The sequence below is a fragment of the Carassius auratus genome, chromosome 5 (genome assembly GCF_003368295.1).
Source record: "Carassius auratus strain Wakin chromosome 5, ASM336829v1, whole genome shotgun sequence".
Classification (NCBI taxonomy): Eukaryota; Metazoa; Chordata; class Actinopteri; order Cypriniformes; family Cyprinidae; genus Carassius; species Carassius auratus.
The window spans coordinates 10,251,977-10,272,290 of NC_039247.1; the positions used below are offsets into that span (position 1 = coordinate 10,251,977).

The 20,314-nt window shown below is 37.4% G+C and overlaps 2 protein-coding genes and 2 pseudogenes across 2 annotated transcripts; 2 read left to right on the plus strand and 2 right to left on the minus strand.

Moving 5' to 3' along the window:
- The first annotated feature begins 1,431 nt into the window (after window positions 1-1,431).
- Window positions 1,432-5,292, plus strand: LOC113087533 (putative PDZ domain-containing protein PDZK1P1; annotated as a pseudogene).
- A 759-nt stretch (window positions 5,293-6,051) lies between these two features.
- LOC113074664 (ATP synthase subunit g, mitochondrial-like) lies at window positions 6,052-7,894 on the plus strand. Its single transcript, XM_026247538.1, has 3 exons — window positions 6,052-6,205; window positions 6,668-6,828; window positions 7,692-7,894. The coding sequence occupies exons 1-3, from the start codon at window positions 6,154-6,156 to the stop codon at window positions 7,788-7,790; spliced, it is 312 nt and encodes a 103-aa protein (XP_026103323.1). The 5' UTR covers window positions 6,052-6,153; the 3' UTR covers window positions 7,791-7,894.
- A 121-nt stretch (window positions 7,895-8,015) lies between these two features.
- Window positions 8,016-9,184, minus strand: LOC113087549 (intraflagellar transport protein 22 homolog; annotated as a pseudogene).
- A 1,768-nt stretch (window positions 9,185-10,952) lies between these two features.
- On the minus strand, window positions 10,953-16,947 carry LOC113074676 (tripartite motif-containing protein 16-like). Its single transcript, XM_026247545.1, has 7 exons — window positions 16,197-16,947; window positions 14,648-14,743; window positions 13,999-14,232; window positions 13,564-13,723; window positions 12,910-12,966; window positions 12,305-12,373; window positions 10,953-11,875 (listed from the first exon to the last, which is right to left on the minus strand). Exons 1-7 carry the CDS (start codon window positions 16,779-16,781, stop codon window positions 11,355-11,357), a joined length of 1,722 nt encoding a protein of 573 aa, XP_026103330.1. The 5' UTR covers window positions 16,782-16,947; the 3' UTR covers window positions 10,953-11,354.
- Between the last annotated feature and the right edge of the window lie 3,367 nt (window positions 16,948-20,314).

Consider the following 20,314-nt stretch of genomic DNA (forward strand, 5'->3'; position numbering starts at 1 on the left):
AGCTCTGGAGAACTATTGAGTCTTTTCTTCGACCTACCTTTCATCTTCCTTCCCCTCATATGCCTTCCATCTCCTGTGTTTTATATTACTAAGACAAAAATGTATATAAAAAATTATGTTCTTAAGCAATTGCAAAAGTCAGTGATTAGTCCTCGCAATAGAAACATACAGTAAAGTTTTGTGAGAGATCTTGTTGTGTTCACTGCCGGTGCAGGTGTGAGATTTACAGACAGAATGACTCTGTGTGGGTTTTACACCCAGGGGTTAGGAACAAAATGCCCCTTTTTGTGAGCACTCAATCAGATTAACCATTAAAATTGAAGCAGGACATAGAACACATGAGAGATGTATATCAGCTCAATGTGTTCCTGAGATTTACATCTTCCACCGACTCTGTTAGGAGACAAAGAAACAGCTCAGCTTTTTGCTTTTCCTCACTGTTTTGAAGTACTGTACTATATGCTTTTTTCATCCATTTACTTTAATTAAATCTGAAGACTGATGCTCATTGTTAAATCTTTAATTCTAAAAATGTAGGAGGAAAAAAAGGTTTGAGGATAGTTTGATTGGAATTTATGCAAAACAAACAAACAAAAAATTCTATAGTGTACCTGATTGTTCATGGATAATCCTAAATGGATATATTTTTTTAGATTTAATTTTGAATGGAAAATACAATGTTTTGACTATTAGGCTGATAGTAAATCATGGTCACTCCGTCAGTGGTTGAGTGTTTGTGTGAACTCAAGGCCATGGGTTCTGTTCATTTATGATTGCTTGAGGACAAATTACAACCAGTCTCTATGGTATCATTTCTTTGTATTTTTAAGATAGTTTTTATTAATAAATATTTTTGCCTCACAAACATTACGTTCTCACTGTGGATGACCAATCTACAGTAAAAAGGGAAGTCAGAGCAGACAAGCTATAGCCACATTCAAGGTTTGTTTATGAATTCCCAAGGTTAAATGTAATCTTTAAGGCAAAATGATTGATCTCGACTCAGTTATAGGAATTTGTATTTTTGATCCTGGAATCTGAGGTGTGTTTGGCCTTGCTGCAAGATTTACAACATTTTGTCATCCCTCACAACTATAATTGCAGTGCTACGGGACGCCATGGAATGTTTTCATGAGCCGTGTACCTACACAGACACACATCCACACAGATTGCAGCTTTTGACTTTGTGCTTTCTGCTGTGATAAATGTGCACATGGACAGACATGCCTCACCTTATGGATTCATCTGAGTGTACGATCTGAAATACTGTCAATGAAGTACCTCTGAGGAGTGTATATTGACTTGTTTGTAGTACTGCACTCATTGGCTGTTGTGTACAGAACTCCTCAAAGGGTAAAAACTAATTCCTTAACCTGTTCTTATATTCTAAGGTTTACCTTCAATCCCAAGGAGGGAATAGACAATCCAGCCATGGTGATTGCAGATGATACAGGTTAGTGAAATTTTTATTTTTGTATTTTTTTATTATTATTATTAGTGTCATCTGCTTCATTGGAATTATTAAGGATTTCAACCATTTTAAATGTATTTTTTATAATTTATTTGTATAATTTTTCTTTCTTTCTTTGTTTTTTTTTTTTACACCACAATTGGAAACTACAGCGGGATTTCTCAAACCCCTGGGGATTTGTGAGGGAACTGTAGGGGAGAATGAAAAGCTAATAATTACTTTAATCATAAAATAAAGAAATCTAAAAATAATTAATTAAAATAAAACCATAGCTAACTAAATAAATAAATAATTTATTTACATCTCATGTGGCCATTAACCAACATTAGAGAACCACAAACATGCAAATCTCAGGGTGTATAGCGTAGGATTATTTTATTATCAGAGTGACAGATAGTGACAGTTAATAATATGCGGTAAAGTGTATAGTTTGTCATTTAACTTTGACTTTGACAGAGCCTGTGTCAAAGCAATTACTCAGTGTGTGTGTGCTGAAGGGGGAAGATGGAGAAAATTTGGCTTGGAAAAGGGCAGCAGGGTCACATATCAGGCAGCTGGATTCACTGGGTGTGGCTCACTCCCAGGTGGCCCGTAGGATTCAAGTGAGTGGATCACAACTCTACTTCCTGCTGTTAGATGAAAAGGCCTACATGCTGGCTGTGACATGAGGGTCGTGACCTCAGAGAGCTGGCTAAAGCTAGCCATGGGGAGTGATGAAGACCTCCTCGTCTCTGCCACATCACAAGGGATGCACCTGGCCTGGGCCTCAACATACAGCTGCTGGAAGGTAAGAACTACAGTATGCTCATAGATTCATACAAAATAAATGTCTTCAAAATCAATCTTTTTTTATAATGCTGTTTGTTTGTAATGGTCTTTTAAAGAGAAGGGAGGCTGGATGTAAGGTGTGCAATTTCTGTTTTCTCTGTGATGTAGATGAGAAGGACAAATTCACAGTAAGTCCAGTGAAAGGAGGTGCTGCAGAGAAGGCAGGAGGAAAGGGATTGGTGCCATGGCCTCTGAACTCACAGACTCTGCTATCAGCAAAATGGTAAGCATGGACTTGTTGTAGATAGAATTATAGTAACAACGTTTCCGATATTACAGGATGGCATATTGGTACCTGCATGTTTTACAGCTGAACCACATATTTCATAAAGTAATTAAATGCCAGTATACCATTATATACTCTATCCGAATGACCAAAATCTGATTTTTATTTTAATACTGTACTAATAACTACCATAATAATATAAATGATAAATTAGACAGCCACATGATGAATCAGGGTTCATTGTAGGTAGCCTGTCCCTAAAACATGGCCAGTACTCATGAATAAATGGTACACTATCATACGTACAAAGACAAAACAACATCAGGATAACACGCAAAACTAGAATAATGCAATAAACATGAACTAAATAAAAGAAAATGTAACAAAAAACATCATAAAGTAATAAGTATGTTACTGATAATAAATTAATTAATTAATATATAAATAATGCGATGTGTCATGTGACTTCTGGGAATATCCTTTTACTACATTTTACAATAAAGTTATTGTATAGTGCAATGTTAAATCATTTACAGTTTTGTTTTTTTATGTATATCGTAAGGTAACTTACAATTAACTAATTAACAGTCTGCTGTGTCAAACTCATCATTTCCATCTTTTATGGTGTTATGTTGTACTTTCATCTCAAGTGATAATATTTCCAGGTAAAGATGTGCAGCGTCATGCTGCTGGTGATTGACACTGACAGTGAGAAGAGTTATGTCTGTAGGAAAATGCCCATTCTCCCAGCCATGGCTGATGTAGAGAACATACCGTATCGTATCGACCTCGCAGACTGCATCTGGTATTGGGACCGGAAGGATATGGCTTCCTGATCAAGCAGGAGAAGACTGGAGCAGGACGCGCTGGTGAGAGGCAGCCACACACTATGATATGCTAATTCATACTCTGGCATACAGCCACTCAAATGGATTGCAGTCTATATTTATGTTTGGTTTTACCGTCCATATGGTGAGAGAGGTGGATAATGGCAGCCCTGCTGTACTGGGAAGTGTTAAATAAGATGAGATGCTTCTTGAAGACAATCCACAGAGTCACTGAGTCATAATTAAGTCATCAGCAAAATCAGACAGAGTGGATAGCAGGTCACCATCACAAATATGCCACCTCAGAGCCTAGACATTTACACTAAGATGACTATACAGAGTGAGCAATTAAATACTAATATGGGGGAGATTCTTTGCGGGCACTTTGGACCTTTTAAAATTGATTTCTCAATAGTTAAGAAAGGGAAATTGATGGAACATATAGCTAAGTACGGTGACCCATACTCAGAATTTGTGCTCTGCATTTAACCCATCCAAAGTGCACACACACCGCAGTGAACACACACACACACACACATACACACACACAACGTGAACACACAAAACTACAAAAAAATTTTGACCCATTTCGTAATAACACTTTTTAAAAAAATGATATATTAATACCTTACTTCTCATTTACATCATAAATAAATATTTTATTTTATTTTCTAAAAATGGAATTGTTCTTTAAGATGCTCTATGCAATCTTAAGGACAGCAGTACTGGTGACAGCAATTCTTTGTTACAGAAAAAAAACTGTACACAAATCAATATTAAATGAATAGATCTACCCTATAGCTACAAACTGATGTTTGGTTTTTTAATTCCCCTAACTGAAGAATCACGTTTAGACACATTGATAATTCAGTATACAAGGATGAATAATATTGAATAAAAGGATGAATTGGTCAAAATGTATATTCTTTTGCTGCTTATGCCTGTTTTACTGCTTTTCTGTTAAATGTCAAATGCTACTTATTCTCTCAGTTGGGCCTGTCTCCCTTGCTGTTCTGTGAGGATGTTACATCTGGTAGCCCTGAGGAGCCAAAGGACATCCCAAAGATGCTGAAGCCTGCAGTGCCCCCTGTTGAGCCTCTTGAGTTATTCTGGAAAGGGTCTCTGCCGGTTTGGGCTTCAATTTGGCTTGCGTCCATCTGAAACCTGGCACCTTCATCAGCCAGGTACAATGAAGCCCATTCACTGCCAAATCAGCCTTTAGACGATACTGACTTCAGAGGTTAGGACTGAATAACAATGAAGCTTTGTTCTGGACTTACTCATCAGTGGGGATTCTTCACAGAACGCTTGGAAAATCAGCCTTAGGACACATAGTGGACTGAATATTATATCCAGGGTGTCATCTGTTAGAAATTTTTGAACACTATTAATAACACTTCGATACAATAAAAGTAAAATATATATATATCATTGCATGTAAATATGAACAACAAACTTTCCTTTTATAATGACAGTGAGCAGGAGCAGGCCCATTACAGACTTTAGGTCTCCTGAGGGTGATGTGGTGATGGAGGTGAATGCACAGAATGTGGAGAAAGAGTCTGTGGAGGATGTGATCTTACATGTGGAAAGAGGAGGAGACACTCTTTTTTTAAATGGTAGATCAGAAAGGTTATGACTGGCTGAAATAAAATGGGAAGCCAATCACTGTGAATAAGCACCAGTCTCTGAAGTGCTCAATAATGTATATTTAGCTAACTAGTTAGCTAATTGCATTAAATGTGATTAGCCTGTATCACACAAACCAAATGTTTTCAAAACTGATACGCAAAGCATCATCACATGCACTTTATTAATATAAGTTCATGTATTTGTTATAGGTAGAGGAAAACTTTTCAAGTGCTGCTGAACCACTAATACTGAAGACTGATGAATGGTGTGATCATGTCAATAAGATCAGTGCTTTGATGTTTAAATAGTATCCTGGGCAGCTCATTTCTCTGACCTGTATTGACTAAACCATGGGAACATTCCCTTCCACATAGTCTTAAACATTCAGAGTTATGTCTCTGGATGTAAAAATACAGGAAAAATAACAGGAAACCAAAAATGAACAGAAATAATTCTGATCTTAAATATCTTTACAATGGGGTCATATGTATTAAAATAGACTAATATTATAATAAATTAATATAATACAAATGAAAAATAAAGTGGAGGTGTTCAAGTATCTTGGCGTCTTGTAAACGAGTGAGGGAAGGATGGAACGGGAGATTGACAGGCGGATAGGTGCAGCTTCTGCAGTGATGCGGTTGATCTGTCTGTCGTGGTAAAGAAGGAGCTGAGCTGCAAGGTGAAGCTCTCAAGCCCTAGGCAACTGCATGTGCCTCCTATGACACAGGCCAGTCCTGTTGACTTCCATATAATAAAAAAACGTTTGATTACCAGCCATCTTTAAATTATCTTATTTTATGTTCAAAATAAGAAAGCAACTCACACAGGTTTGGAACGATATGAGGGTAAGTAAATTATGAACTTACATTTTTGGGTGAACTATCCCTTTAAGCCGCCCTTATTTGTAACTTAGCATTTCATACCATATTTCATTTTTGGGGAATAAAATTTTTTTTAAATACATTATTTTATCTATATATAGTATATAGATATATATTATAATTTTTTTTAAATATTAAATATAAATATTTTTTTTGTTTGTTTTTTTTTCCGTCAGGCGAATATTCTGCCTCCTCGATTGAAGGTCCTTCGCTGGAGGTGACATTCGTTGAAGGGCCCGGTTTGTTGAGCGAAGTGGCGAATAAACCTTCACAGTCACAGAAATCATGGCCCAGGCGGTACAGAAACTTGTGGCTAAAGTGCCAACGTTGGTCGGCGGTAAGAATAATCATCTTTTTGTCAAACTTTGGAAGATTTATTTCTTGGAATGATTTGTTTTGAGTTGTGTGCTTCTGGTTTGCGCAGCTGTTCGAACAGGCCGCGTAAATGAGCAAATTTCGCATTAGACCAATCCAACATTACATTTACTATGTACGTTACATAACAAGTGTGGCAAAACGGTGATTTTTCGTGCTAGCAAATGCCCAATAATCGTGTTAGTTACCGTTCTAGTGTTTTACGCTGTTTATTGTTACCACAGTTCATTCTGAACGAGCTCTGCAGCAGCGTTATGCTGAAGCTGAACATTTGCCCAGTGTCCACATGTGAAGATAGATTTAACTCAGACACTTAGATTGTTCCTATGGCATTGGCTTTGTAAATTTTCCTTTTATAAATGTAAATTTGCTTTATAACTTGTGTATGTTTTACGTGATCAACGACTATAATGATATATTGCAGCCGCTGTGAACTACTCCAAGCCGCGGCTAGCTACATTCTGGTATTACGCCCGTGTGGAGCTGGTGCCTCCCACACCTGCAGAGATCCCCAAGGCCATCAGCGGCTTCCAGGATCTCCTCAAGGGCTTCCAGTCAGGACGGCTCGGTCAAACCACAGTCAGGGTTAGTATGGGTTGGATTGTTTAAATTTTGATTGGCAAAATTGGAACTTTTCCTTGTCTGACAATGTTGCCACAAAATAGCTACCTTAAATGTATTAACCAAAACACATCTGCTTTGGGACAGGCACAGCTGTCGTGTTATATTTCAATATGTATTTGTCTAAAAATTGTGCACTATGCATATGTTAGAATTGTTAGTCACCATGTTGGAAAGACGTATGGCCAAAATTTCTAAAATCATTTACATATTCCCAGCATGTTCCAAACTTGTATGCATTTCTGTCAGTTGTTAAACACAAAATATATTTTTAATAATGTTGGTAACCAAACAGTTGATGGTAGCAATTGACTTCCATAGCATGGGGGGGGGAAGAAAGAGAAAAATACAATGGATGTCATTGCCTATCATCTGATGTGTGGTTAACAAAATTCTTTTAAATACCATTTTTGTGTTCAGAAGAGGAAAGAAACTTGTACAGGTTTGGAACAAGTGGGTGAGTAAATGAGTAATTTCTGAGTGAAATATACATTTAACATTCTAATTACATTTCAACAAGGAAATATTTTAGGAAAAGGTTCTCTAAACCTGTTCCTTTAAATATTTTAAACTAAACTTTGAAGCCAGTATGCCCGCTGCAGTTCAAGCATAGCATTTCTTCTAATAATTGTATTTTATAGTAAATAAAAGCTTGATTCAGCTATTTTATCAGCCTGTGTTCTGTTTTTTTATTAAACTGAAGATGCACTTCTTTCTCAGAAAGTGAGGTTTAAATGATACATTTAATCATTTTGGCAAACCTAATTATTAGTAGTTCCAATAATATTTTCGTAATGTCTCTCATCACTTTTATTTCTTCGCCCCAGGATGCTCTGAGGAACGGACTGGTTGCCACAGAGGTTCTGATGTGGTTCTACATTGGCGAGATCATTGGGAAGAGAGGCCTTATTGGCTATGATGTATAAATGTGGACTCTCCTGTTTGCTTGTTCTCTTTGCTGAGCTTTGTCTGTTTTCTTTATCAGATTCTTGGAATCCAGGAACTAAATAAATGAATATTATTAAAGAAAGAAGAGATTTCATGCTTCTTTAATTCTTGAGTGTACCCAGGAGAATGTTACAATGTTGTTGAATTTTTATAAATGGTGGAATTCATGGATATATTTATATATATTTACAGTTTATCACCTATCAATTCTTGTAGACAAAAAAAGCAGAGATCTGCTCTTACAGAACATTACACTGATAACCAATGTGATTCAAGTTATTTCATTTGTGTTAATGAGTGAAAGCATTTTTTTTTTTACGAAGTCAAAGTGATTTTTAATGCAGTTGTGGAGAAAAAATATAAAAGCTGAAAGAGAAATCTATAGGCTATAAATCATGTGCAATATAGATTTATACAAAATTGTCATAATTGACATTTCTTCTCGCTCCTGATTTTCTGACAGCATCTGCATAACATTTCCCAAGGATTGAGTGAATGAGAGGCTAAGTGAAATAAATTTAGAAAATAACTTGTCATATGCAACTCTAAGCAACTTTTTTGAAGGGGTGTTTGAAAAAAAAGAAAGAAAGAAAAACCTTTTCATTAAGTTTCAAAACAAAAAGCACTCCCTAATGATTTGATGCAGGTAATGCTGTAGTGAGAATATAAATGACCTAATTGTGGGCATAGTGCCAGCCCCGCTCCCTGGTTTATGATGTGCTATGAGCAGACACTGGGCGTCCTGTAGTCCCTGTGAGGAGATGAATGTTGAATGCCAGGTCTCTATTTCCTTCAGATGACTGGGCACATCTGTGTTAAACACAATAACTACCCCATTGGTGTCTTTCATCAAAGCTGGCCAGCAAGATTCAAACCTGTGCATGTAGAATACTGAATGAATTTACTCGAGAAAAAAATGGGAATTGTTTGATAACTTATGTCTCTGGTTCAGGAAAGGTACTGCCTTTGGTCAACTTAACTTGAAATCCCATAGGTCCACTTCACATGATGAATTTTTGTTGCTATTAGATGAACTTTGTGATTTTTGTTGCCATTAGATAAACTCTGTGATTCAAAATCTAGTATCCTAGACTGAAATTAAATGTCATATTTGAATAGCTAACAAAAAATAAAATTTGCAAAAGACAGCAAAAATTGGTATTTGTTGCGACAAAATCTTTAAAATCAGCACCCAGTACTCCTTGTGTAGGGCTGGAATCAGCTCAGATCGTTTCTGTTGTGTCAGACTGTCAGAAACTTAACTTTCTTTCAGTTAACGTTTCTTTAACACGCAGTCAGCAATCGCTACAAGCTCTTATGGGGGATCTTGCCGTTAAACCAGCCTTTTATAACAATTTTAATTTACGAACATTCATACAATTAATGAGACAGCAATATTTAAATATTGAAACAGTGATATTTAAATATTGTTTGGAGAGTATTCACAAAACAGTAATCTAATTTAAGCCATTTTCGTTTAAGAAACCAACACATGTAAGCTAGTATTCGATCGTACACGTTTATAAGCATGATCCTAATAAGTGATTTCTAAAAAGTTGTATTTCCTCTTATAGCCACACGAGGACACAAGACATCTGCTAATATCAGTCATGCTTGCAAAGACGCAAACTTAGAAAAATTAAAAAAGTGACGCTTTAGAAAGCGTGTCAGAAATCGTCACATTCTGGCCAAGTTGTTTTTTTTATTCTTAAACGTTCATGTGTTTGATTTATTCATTATTATATTTGTTCATGGTATGGTGCGTTACTTACTCCAGCAGTTAATGTACAAACACTTTCACCACCAAAAGTAACCAAAAGTGCAGTTCATCACTAAATTCAGTGATGTCATCGTCCAGCTCGGTTCAGTTTAAATAGTATCTGTGCAATCAAGTCAACGATATTGCTGAAAATTAAGTGTCGCCAACAAGCAAGCCAGAGATGACAGCGGCAAGGAATCAAAACTCCATCAGTGAAAGAATGGAGAAAAAATCTTGAAAGAAACTAGCCTCAGTCGGGAGGACAGTTCTCCTCTGGCCAGACGAAACCAGCAGTTCCAGGCTGCAGCAAAGTTGTATTGTATTGTGACATTAGATCCAGATGACTGAAGTGACCATCTGATCTGGAAACAGACTGGATCTGGTGGCTACGGTGACCTCGGAATAAGAAAGAAACAGACTAATATTAGCAAAGATGCTATTCTTCTAATGATGTAGCAAGTACATGTACATCATGTGTTATGGGAAGTGTTACGATTCCGGTTGTCCTAATTAATGCAGCCTAAAAATCGTTCATAATGGTTTTGAATATTAGAAATGTGTTAGTGTTTTATGCGTTAGCCAGGTTAAAGAGATGGGTCTTTAAAAAGTGGTAGATTAAAGAAGTAGAAATCTCTTGAAAAACAGACTAGCAGTGGTTTTCTACAATGAAAGCAAGCATTATGAAAACTAATAAACACTTGTTGAAAAGTACTGGGAATGACGAATCAAAGAGTGATCTGTACGCTCATTGGACAGTGACAGATAATGAAATTGTAGAAAGATGGAGACAGATTGTGGAAGAATTGAAATTGTGGAAGGAGACAGATTCAGGTTTTCTATAGGCATCTCCCCTTTTTTGTCTTCTTGTCCAATTTTAGTCTCATTTTTACTTCTGGAACTCTGCCTCCAGAGCATTATTTTGCAAGACATGAGAAGACTTTTCTCCACAACACTATACGACCAACAGAACAGCAACCGGTGTCCTCCATCAGTTGTTAAGCATTTTAAATGTAATTATGTGACCATGCTTTGATTAAAGCTGTCAATTGGGTGAAATTAAGCGGTAATGTGATGTTTGGATCTGGGAGTGTAAAACCATCTTTCCGCAATAAACATCATTAATGAGCCAGGATTTAAAAAAGCATTTTCCTCATTCATTATGCAGCATTCATTTAAAATCACCACATGCTTATAACTGTCTAAAATGTATCACTTATGTGAAAGTCAGAAGAGCCTTGGTAATGTAATGTTCCTCATACTTTAAATATGTGTAATGTGTTAAGTAAGAAGAAGAAAAAAATTTAGTGGTTTCAGCAGCAAAAACACAAGACTATGTTTACTAAAAGATACATGACCACATTTATTTAATCAGAGACCAGTATGCATTAAAACTTTAAAACTTTATTGAAATATGAAGAAGCCGTTAAAGAATAATGTTGCGTTACAATGACTGTTGGATACACACATGTTGAGAATTCAATATAATATTAACTGAAGATATTTTAGCATCTTGAAGAGTTTTTCTTCATTTAAGCCTTTATTTAAGAAAATATTATATAGTTTGCACTTTGTTAGGATCATTACTAAAAAACATATTTAATTCTTCCAGAACGTGTAAAACGACAGACAAAACCTTGTTGAAATGACAGCTGACAAATGGCATTCAGCATAAAAGACAGAGTTAAAATATATATATATATAAAATCAAACAATAGAACAAAGAGCAAAAATGTCTGTCCTTCACTTCTGCTTCTTCATGAAAAGCACACATCTCATGTAGTGTTCATTTTAATTGGCAGATCTTGACTGATGTTCCAACCCCAAACCCAGGATAGATGGGCTCAGTAAATTTGGTCTCAAAACGATGCAGACGCGTCATAGTCTCACCAATACTATAGAAGGCCAACACCCCTGCAGAGTGGTCCAGAAAGACCCCTATTCTTGAAGAGTGAGGACCGCTAACAGCCTTGTCTACCTTGTTATGCCAGGCTGAGTACCCTGTGTCAGAGCAGAGGAGGCTCCAAGACTTATCGTTGTAGCCCAGCAAGCAAAGGGAGCCTTTACCCTTACGGCTAATGCCCCGATAGGCCACTCCGATCGAGAATTCCCCGCTCCACTCAATTTCCCAGTAGAAGCGGCCACCTGACAGAGCTTCACGACAAAGGACCTGGGCAAAGCTATCGAAGCGGTCTTGATTTTCTGAGTATGGCTGCGGATCTCGGGTCCTAATCACCTTTCTGCTTCCTTCAGATATGTACAGCTCCTTATGCGCCGTATGTGGGTCTAGCCTCAGCTGACAGTAGTCTGGAGATGGGCACAAAGATAAAGGTTGCTTTCAACAGATCTTTCTATATCTGTCTCTATATGTATTTTAATCCTGATTTAATTAGTAAAAGTGACAGAAAAAAAATTATTTGGACTAGAAACAATATTACATTTCTGGGCAATACTAACAAGCCCACGAATTAAATCCTTTTTTGGCAACGTATAACTGACCAAAAACAATTCTATACCATTTGGTCTAAATAAAGTTAAAAAAATCACACATTGAAAACTATCAAGTTTTAAATGCCAATCAATTTAATTTAGTCAATTTAGGCATCACAAGACATCATAATGTGAGAAATGTATATAAATTTTAATATTATTTTAAGATTATATATAAATAAATTATTAGTGTTTTTAAAGATTAACTTTGAGTGTTAGGTTATCTAAATTTAAAATGATACTTACATTTCAGAAATTCAGATCTGTTTCTGGGTTCTGCAGGAGGTGAACTGTCCACTGTATGAACTTCTTTTACTGAACAGAGAGAAACACATTTTAATATGGCACATCCCATTCTGTATGAACATTAACATTTAAAAGCGTGGTGTCTGTCAGGTTTATACTTTTATTCAGCAAGTATGCATTCAACTGTTCAAAAGCACTCCAACTGTTTTCAACACTGATACATGAAATATTGCTTGCTGCATACTTTGACTTCATACTGCATAGAATGATATCTGGAGGATCATGTGACACTGAAGAATGGTGGCTGCTGAAAAATCAGCTTTGCCATCACAGGAATGAATTACATTTTATATTTAAATAGAAACAGTTAATTTAAATTGCAATAATATTTTATATTACTCTTTTTCTTTATTTTGATCAAAGAAAACATTCTGTTTTTTCAGAAACATAAAAAAAAACCTTACTGAACCCAAACTTTTAAACAGTTGTGTATTTTGTCATGTGTGTTTTTACATATTCCCCTTATGATGTTTATAGCTTTTTTGCACTGCCCATATGTGATAATTTTAAATCAATATACATCATGATTATTTAATTTGTGTTACCTCTGTTGGTTTTTTCCTTGGTGCGATTCTCCACAGTGTACACTGGTACATCATTCACTGTTATAAAAAAAAGTACACATTGGGAAAAATTTATTTACAAATGCTAGATTTATGCCAGCAGATCTAAGTAAGGCACTAAATCCTATTGTTTCAAATTCTATTAATATAATTGTTTACTAGCTACTTCGTCCAATCAGAATAGCTCTTTTGTTTATCACTTGAACCTTGCACAGTGAATTGTAAGGTGGAGTGAGTGGAGGAACTTTAAACCCTGAAGTGAAGTGGAGGAACTGTAAGCCCTGTTTACATTCTGCATGTAATCACATGACTTCCTTGCTGACTTGAGAATGTCCTACTAGTCATGTGCACTAGGTACCAGAAGGCCTGACTTGTCAGAGTTAAAGACTGATCTGTTTAATTGTTGGTTATTGTTTTACGACTTCAAATTTTCTTACAGCGAGCCCAGAAATTATATATTCAGTAACACAAGTGCACAGTGTGCCTCTTTAGAGAGAAACTAAGCTCAACTGTACACTTCCCTGTCCAAGTGTTTTATAAAATAGAGGGCAGTGTGTTCAGATCAGCAAGAAAGAGCAAATTCACCCCAAAAAAACTTTGCCTGTATCTGATGTGTGGTGCATTGTGTGCTCTGACCTGATTTTGAGATCTTTCGCAGTTCGTCTCTGCCCAGCTCCTCCAGCCTCTCTTTGATCTCGGCTACAGCTTTCCTGGCTGCACTGAAGGAGAACTCTGGGTTCAGAGACACTCTGGGTATAAAGCCGTCATCAGTCGGAGTGCAGAGATAATTAAAATTCTGTTTAAAAAGAGAGAAATCTCAGTGCATAAAATTTGGAGTATACAGCCCAATGAGCTCATGCAAGGTTTTGATGCCAAAAAAGTTTGAAAAGCCTTTTTGATGCCTTGTGGGGTTCCCCCTTAAATATAAAAGCATCTATACTAGCCTATATGAAAAGTATAAAGTACCATTTTTTTCTGCATAAGGGCAAATCATTTTTACTGACCACCTAGAACCCTCTTTGTCCCCCTAGGGATCCCCGGACCCTATTTTGAAAATTCCTGTCCTAGTACCTGTAAGAAGTGGATGTGATCCTCAGTGCTGTAAAGCTGTTTAAGTCCAGTCTCTTTTTTCTTTAGTTCATCAATCTCCTGCTCCAGTCGCTCCATCAGCCCCTCTGCCTGACTGAATGCAGCCCTCTCATTGATGTTGATCAGTTTGGTGACCTCTGACCTCATCCTCTCAATGGAGGAGATCATCTCATCAAACATCTTTTTGCTTTCGGCCATTGCCCTTTGTGCTGAGCTCTGAGGTAAAAATGAGTCAAGGTTAAGAGTGTCAGTTCATTGTCCATTCTTTCAGTAGCAAACTGGTTGTGTCTCTTTGCTTTAGTGCATCGATTTTGCAAGAATAACTTTACAACTCAGTAAAACTACTCCAGCTCCTGCTGCAGTCAACAAAAACCCATGTATCAGCTTGTATCTAGAAGACTAGCACTAGATTACCTCATAAAGAACAAAAGAACAATTATGGCCACTTTCAAGGTCTGTTTGCTTTCCCAGATTGAAACAGTTACACACTGACTTAACAGATAAAAGGTCCTGTGCCATTTCACCTTTGCCCAGATAAAGCAGTACATATTTGGTCTAATATATTATGGTGGGACTTTGAAATGAGCAGTGGTGATAAAATAAACAGTTAGAAATTGAATCTTAAACATACTTTGAGAGAATCCACGGCTGTCTTCAGTTCCTCTAGTTCTTTGGTCCTCTGCTGGCATTTTTGTTTGATCTCCGCCTGGGACACTCCGAGAAGTTTCTGTCCATGAAATAAGAGAAAACATACTTTAGTCTATTGACAGATTAAATTAGAATACAAATGCTTAGTGTTGTTCATTGCCATCTTCATGATAAGTCAGTGAATGTACTCTGCGACGTAATACCACATTTCCTCTCACGTCACAGATTTTCATGTATGTTATGCATATTTTTCACACTGATGATTTTATCTTTAAAAAGAGAGGGGAATGTTAATCACACCAGGAATGTAAAACTAGCTGGGTCTGCACACCAAAGAGACATTTCAAGGTGCACATGCTTGATTCTTTAGGGTAAGAGAAGAGGGGCTTCAGAGCAACCCCTTGCCAAGCTCACCGAACCATTCTTCAAGATAAGCTTGAAGGAATGTGGAGAATCTGGGGAGGGGGTGAATAAAGTGTGTGTGTGTGTGTGTAGTGTAGTGTGTGCCATGGGACATGAGGGCTTAAATCTGTGATTCCCTACATTTAACAAAACAAGCAAACAATTCGCAATTAGTGCTTGCGGTAAGTATAAGATTACAGATATAATTACTGTATCTAAACAGCAGCCGTGACAGTTTAGTCAAAACAGTACAGAAACACATCAACTGCTGCGCTCCCTGTTTTAAGCTTGTTCAGTACTGATGAATTGAAGGAAAAGCTTTGAAATCTTAAACCTTTGAAGGCCTTCCTTCCATTCAGAGCTCCAGAGTACTGATACAACAGTAAACATCTGGCCAGTATCTATAAATAGCTTTGGTGGGATGTTTGTTTGTCCTAATAGTTATTTCATACAGTGACTCAAGTTTCATTGAACAGTTTTTCATGTGATACTCAAGTTTGAAGAGGTGGTAGTTAACATTTCTTTCAGCTATACTCATCTGCTGAGGTTTATGATGACTTTGGGTCAAAGTACAAAAAGCAGTGTGCTATTTCTCTCACTCCTAGCGCAGGGGGAATTCACATTCCTCACGTCTCCCTACACCAGAATCCAGACCTGCCCTGTTTCTCATCTCCTGTCGCTCATTACAGTTATTTTTTTCTCTCTCTGAAAGTGTAGGACAACAGTTGAATAAAAAAAAAATCTGATCTGAGTTGACCCTTGTAAAGGAGCCCTTTTGTGACTCATATAGTTTGGGAGTTTTGGAGTAGTTTTGGAAAACTAACTCTGGAAGAAAGTTTCAGTAACCTCGCTACATTTCTGTCTGTTTAATTTTCATCTCCTCCAGCTCATCAGTTTCTTTTGTGTGAGTGGTAATGATATGGACCAGTGTGTTTGCGATAACACAGAACTGGTTATACAGTGAATCTGCATGGCTTCTTGGCAGCTTAATTTGAAGAAAATCTCTGTTATACAATCCCAAGAGCATTTCTTGTTAAGTAATATAATCATACACATAGCAAATTCAGCTTGTAACCCCACAGCCACTCTACCCCATAGTAAAGTTTACTCAAGCAATACATTATCCTTACCTGTTTTTCTCCCCTTTCTGCTTCGGCTGAGACTATGTCGTGCCCCTTGTGCTCGCTGACAGTACAGATGGCACAAATACACATCTGGTCGGTACGACAGAACAACTCCAAGCTCTTCTGGTGCTGAGGGCAGATCTTACGGTCAAGGTTCCCCAGCTCATCCACTAACTTGTGCCTCTTGAAGGTGGCAGACTCATAGTGGGGCATCAGGTGCTTTTCGCAGTAAGAGGCTAGGCAGTTAAGGCAGGACTTGACAGCCTTGAGCTTTTTTCCAGTGCAGAAGTCACAAGGAACATCGCTAGGGCCAGCGTAGCTTCCATTACTTGGAGGCATGAAGTTCAATCCGGTCTTCTTGATCTTCTCTGCCACTTTGGTGAGAGTGGCGTTCGGCCTCAGCACAGGTCTCTGGGTGAACGTGATCCGACACTGGGGACAGATGTAGATGCCAGTGTAATCAGCCTCATTCCAGTAGCCACTAATACAGTCCATACAGTAGCTGTGACCGCACGGGATCGCCACGGGGTCCTTCAGGAGCTCTGTACATAGAGGGCAGCTGAAGTAGTCTTGAGACGTTTGCTCAGCCATATTTGTTCAGCTTATTCAAAAAACAAATGTCTGAAATGTTTCCAATAAAGAAAAATGATCCAAACGCTGCTTGGCTGGTGTTTTACTACAGACAGCCTCGAGTTTCTGAATTCCACAGGTTATTAATTAAAGGAAGCGAAGCCCTCCCCTTTGTACTGAGGGAGTGCGTTGGAGAGAGAGAGGAAGGGAGGGAGACAGACACACAGAGAGAGAGAGAGAGAGAGAGAGAGAGAGAGAGAGGGAGAGAGATTAGAGCTCAACCCAGTTCAGATAAACAGGTTGAGCCAGGACTCTTGAGAGAGAGAGAGAGAGAGAGAGAGCGAGAGGGTGGGGAGGGGCCAGGGGTGGAGTGAAAAAAGGTACAGTCGAGAATGAATGAATTGTAGTGCAAAGCAGGGCCATCCAACATGAAAAGCTCTCTGTTTCACACACAAACTGCTTATCCATTAGCTGAGGAGCTGAAGGATATTTGCATCAGTTACCCTAAAACCACATTCTGTTAATAATTGGCCATTGTCGTTTGGCTCTGATATGTTATGAGGCTTGTTTTTTTTCATGCTTGCTGTACTCTCTTGCTTTTTTTCCCTTAAATATCAATACTTACTGCAGCCTGAGCTTAGTTAAATAAGGATTCTTTTGAAATTACCATTTTGATATTACAATTTTTTTAATTAATAATAAACTTTTGCTTTTTTCAACTATTTAGACATAATATATTTCATTCTGTAGCACACATATCTAGTATATAAAGCAGTATATGATAGGACATATAGTTCTCACTATAAAATGTATTGCATTAAAACTGTCTCTTTTACGATACAAGGGCATGTGGTAGTCTCACTCCACTAAACAAACAATAGTAACAGTAAGTGTGTGAGGTGAGTTGATCTGAATGTATGAACTAAGGCCAGTTGAACTGGAATGGGTGCTGCAGACTTGAAAATACGTCATTAGTTTGTTTTTCGATGGGTGTGGCAGAAAAAAAAAAGAATGAACAGCAGAGTATTTCAGCAGAGAATATTACGAATATTTCAAACCTGTAGAATTTTCAAATTTGACATTTGAATTAGCAGCAAATATTTGCACACTGTTATTGTGACATATTACCAGATTTATTTCGGTTGTTAATTGTGGTTAAAATAATACAGGCACTCTTTGTAAGTCCCAGAGGTGATTCAGAGATTTAAATAAAAAGTATCTAATAAACTGCAATGAAAATTAACATGCAGTATTTGAAAAGTGAGCAACATATGATGTGCATGAGTCATGTGTGACATAATATCAAACACACCTCTTTTGAATGCTGTGCAACACTGTTAGAATTTTGAAACAAAAATAAAATAAATAAATAAAGATGTGTGTATAATTTTATAGAAAATGATGATTAATAAATTATATTAACTTGTGGTTGAAAGGAAAATGCATGAATTGTAGTTTTCTTTTATTCATTTACATATTTTTGTGTTTTTCTGCTTTAGCCATTGGTCTAGCCAGAGCCCAGATGACCTCACACTGAAAGAAACCAACACCTATTACATGCTGATTCGTTACATAAGGTCCTGCCATCAGCTCTGCCCAAAACACAAATCTTGCATCACTTCTTAAATAGTTTCACCTCTCTCCTTATATGGTCTGCCCTCTGATAAGCTAGTTTCTCTTCCCCTTTTCCCCAGAGTTGAGTAGATATCAGAAGTTAAAGTGCAAGGTATAGTGTAGGCTGTGATTATTTATTAACTCATAGTCAAAAAGCTAGCATGCTAGTTTATGCCTCTAATTGCAGACCTGACATCAGTTTTTGCAGTTTACTCTAAACGCAGCATGAAGTAATGATTTTAAAAAGAAGGAACAGGCCTATTCATGGACTGTCTGTCCTCATATTGTTCTCATGGTCTTCATAGTTCTCTGAGAGGAAATGTTGTAAACAGCACAAAAAAAAATCAGTTCCTTTAACACAACCTTTATTGTTCTCCACACCCTCATACTTGACCCGCTGAGTTCCCGCTGGTTCACGAGGGAGCTTTTTCCTATTGAAGGAGTTGCATACTTGACTAAGCCTGCCAGAGGTCTCGTGTTTCCTTGTGTTTATTAAGGGTCAAAAGACAAGTTTCATTAAACTACCTGATTAAGGGGTGTGTGCCCGTTGGAGTATGACAGAGTAAGTGTGGAGGGTGAGTGTTCATAGGAGCATGTTGTTATTGTAAAAACCAAGGGGTTGCCTCTGTCCATCTGATTGGTCAGTGCATGGAGTACGTGGAAACAAGGTATTTGCAAGTGTTTCCTATGAACAATGGTCACTGTTGTGAGTCTTGGTTGGGGTGGGGGGGTGGATGTGTTTGGCTGCTCATATGGCATTTTGCCAGATAAAATTGAACAGGCTGTGCAGAACAAATTCTCAAAAAGCACAAAGGAAGACCAGCATTCTTTGAGCTAAAAGCAATAGTAATTTAGCTTCATGTGAGTGCACTGTTGACACTGATAAATTTTCCTTTGCTTGACTGAAGGAATGTCTGGGTAAGTGATTGTAGCACACAATAACTGAAATTATGTCTGAAGCCCAAATATTGCTTTTTTTCTTTTGCTTGCTTTAACATTCTTATCACTATGCTCATGTACAAAAGGTTTGTGAAATAATAGTCCGAGTAGGCTGAACGTGCAGCTCTTCTTCAACAAATGCGAGAGACAGGCAAAGGTAAACAGTCACACTCTTACTGCGATACACTCATGTCAACACGTTTCTACAAATGTGTCACTTTGGCATGACGAGCAGTTTCAGTTACAGAGCAATCAGGAAAGACAAGATCAGCCAATTATAAAACCTCTACAACATACCATTATAATCAAGGGTTTTGTTGGCTATTTTGTGAGATATATTATAGGAAAACTAAATTCCATACATTACATTTACAATTTACAATACTAAAAAAATAAAGGTGAATATAAATAAAAAAAAATATATTATCTATTTACTATTAGATAGACCCATCGTAAGTTTTATTTTAAGACTGCAAGTGAGCTCTGTCATAAAGTTAATAATTGATCAGCTACTTTGATCATCTGAAGACCTTTAAAACTATGACTTAACACCACAGTATGACCACTGACACTGACTATAACCTAGCTGATGATCTGGAGTCAGACACGTCATTAGATCGGCTGCAGACTCTCCCACACGTCCTGCTGAAGTCTGGATATTTTCACCAACAGTGGAAACTTTCACCTTTGCAGGCCTCTCTTGACTTTCTGTTATCTCACTTATCAGGTCTGGGTGCATTCCTGCCAACATTTTTGCTCTTGCTGTTGAAACATACAAGCCGACACGCATCTTATAAAATAAATCTTGAGTATTAGTTTGAGATGGGCAGAGATTAAATGTCCATTTGCATATGTACAATTTCTATAACAAGAACAACACGTATAATGGAAGTTAGAGTAAAATATTGTTTTACAAAACGATTGGAATTGGTCAAATAAAGGGAATGGCTCAGATTTGGTGAGGAATATGGGTGTGGATGTTCAGTCCCAGTAGAAATGTT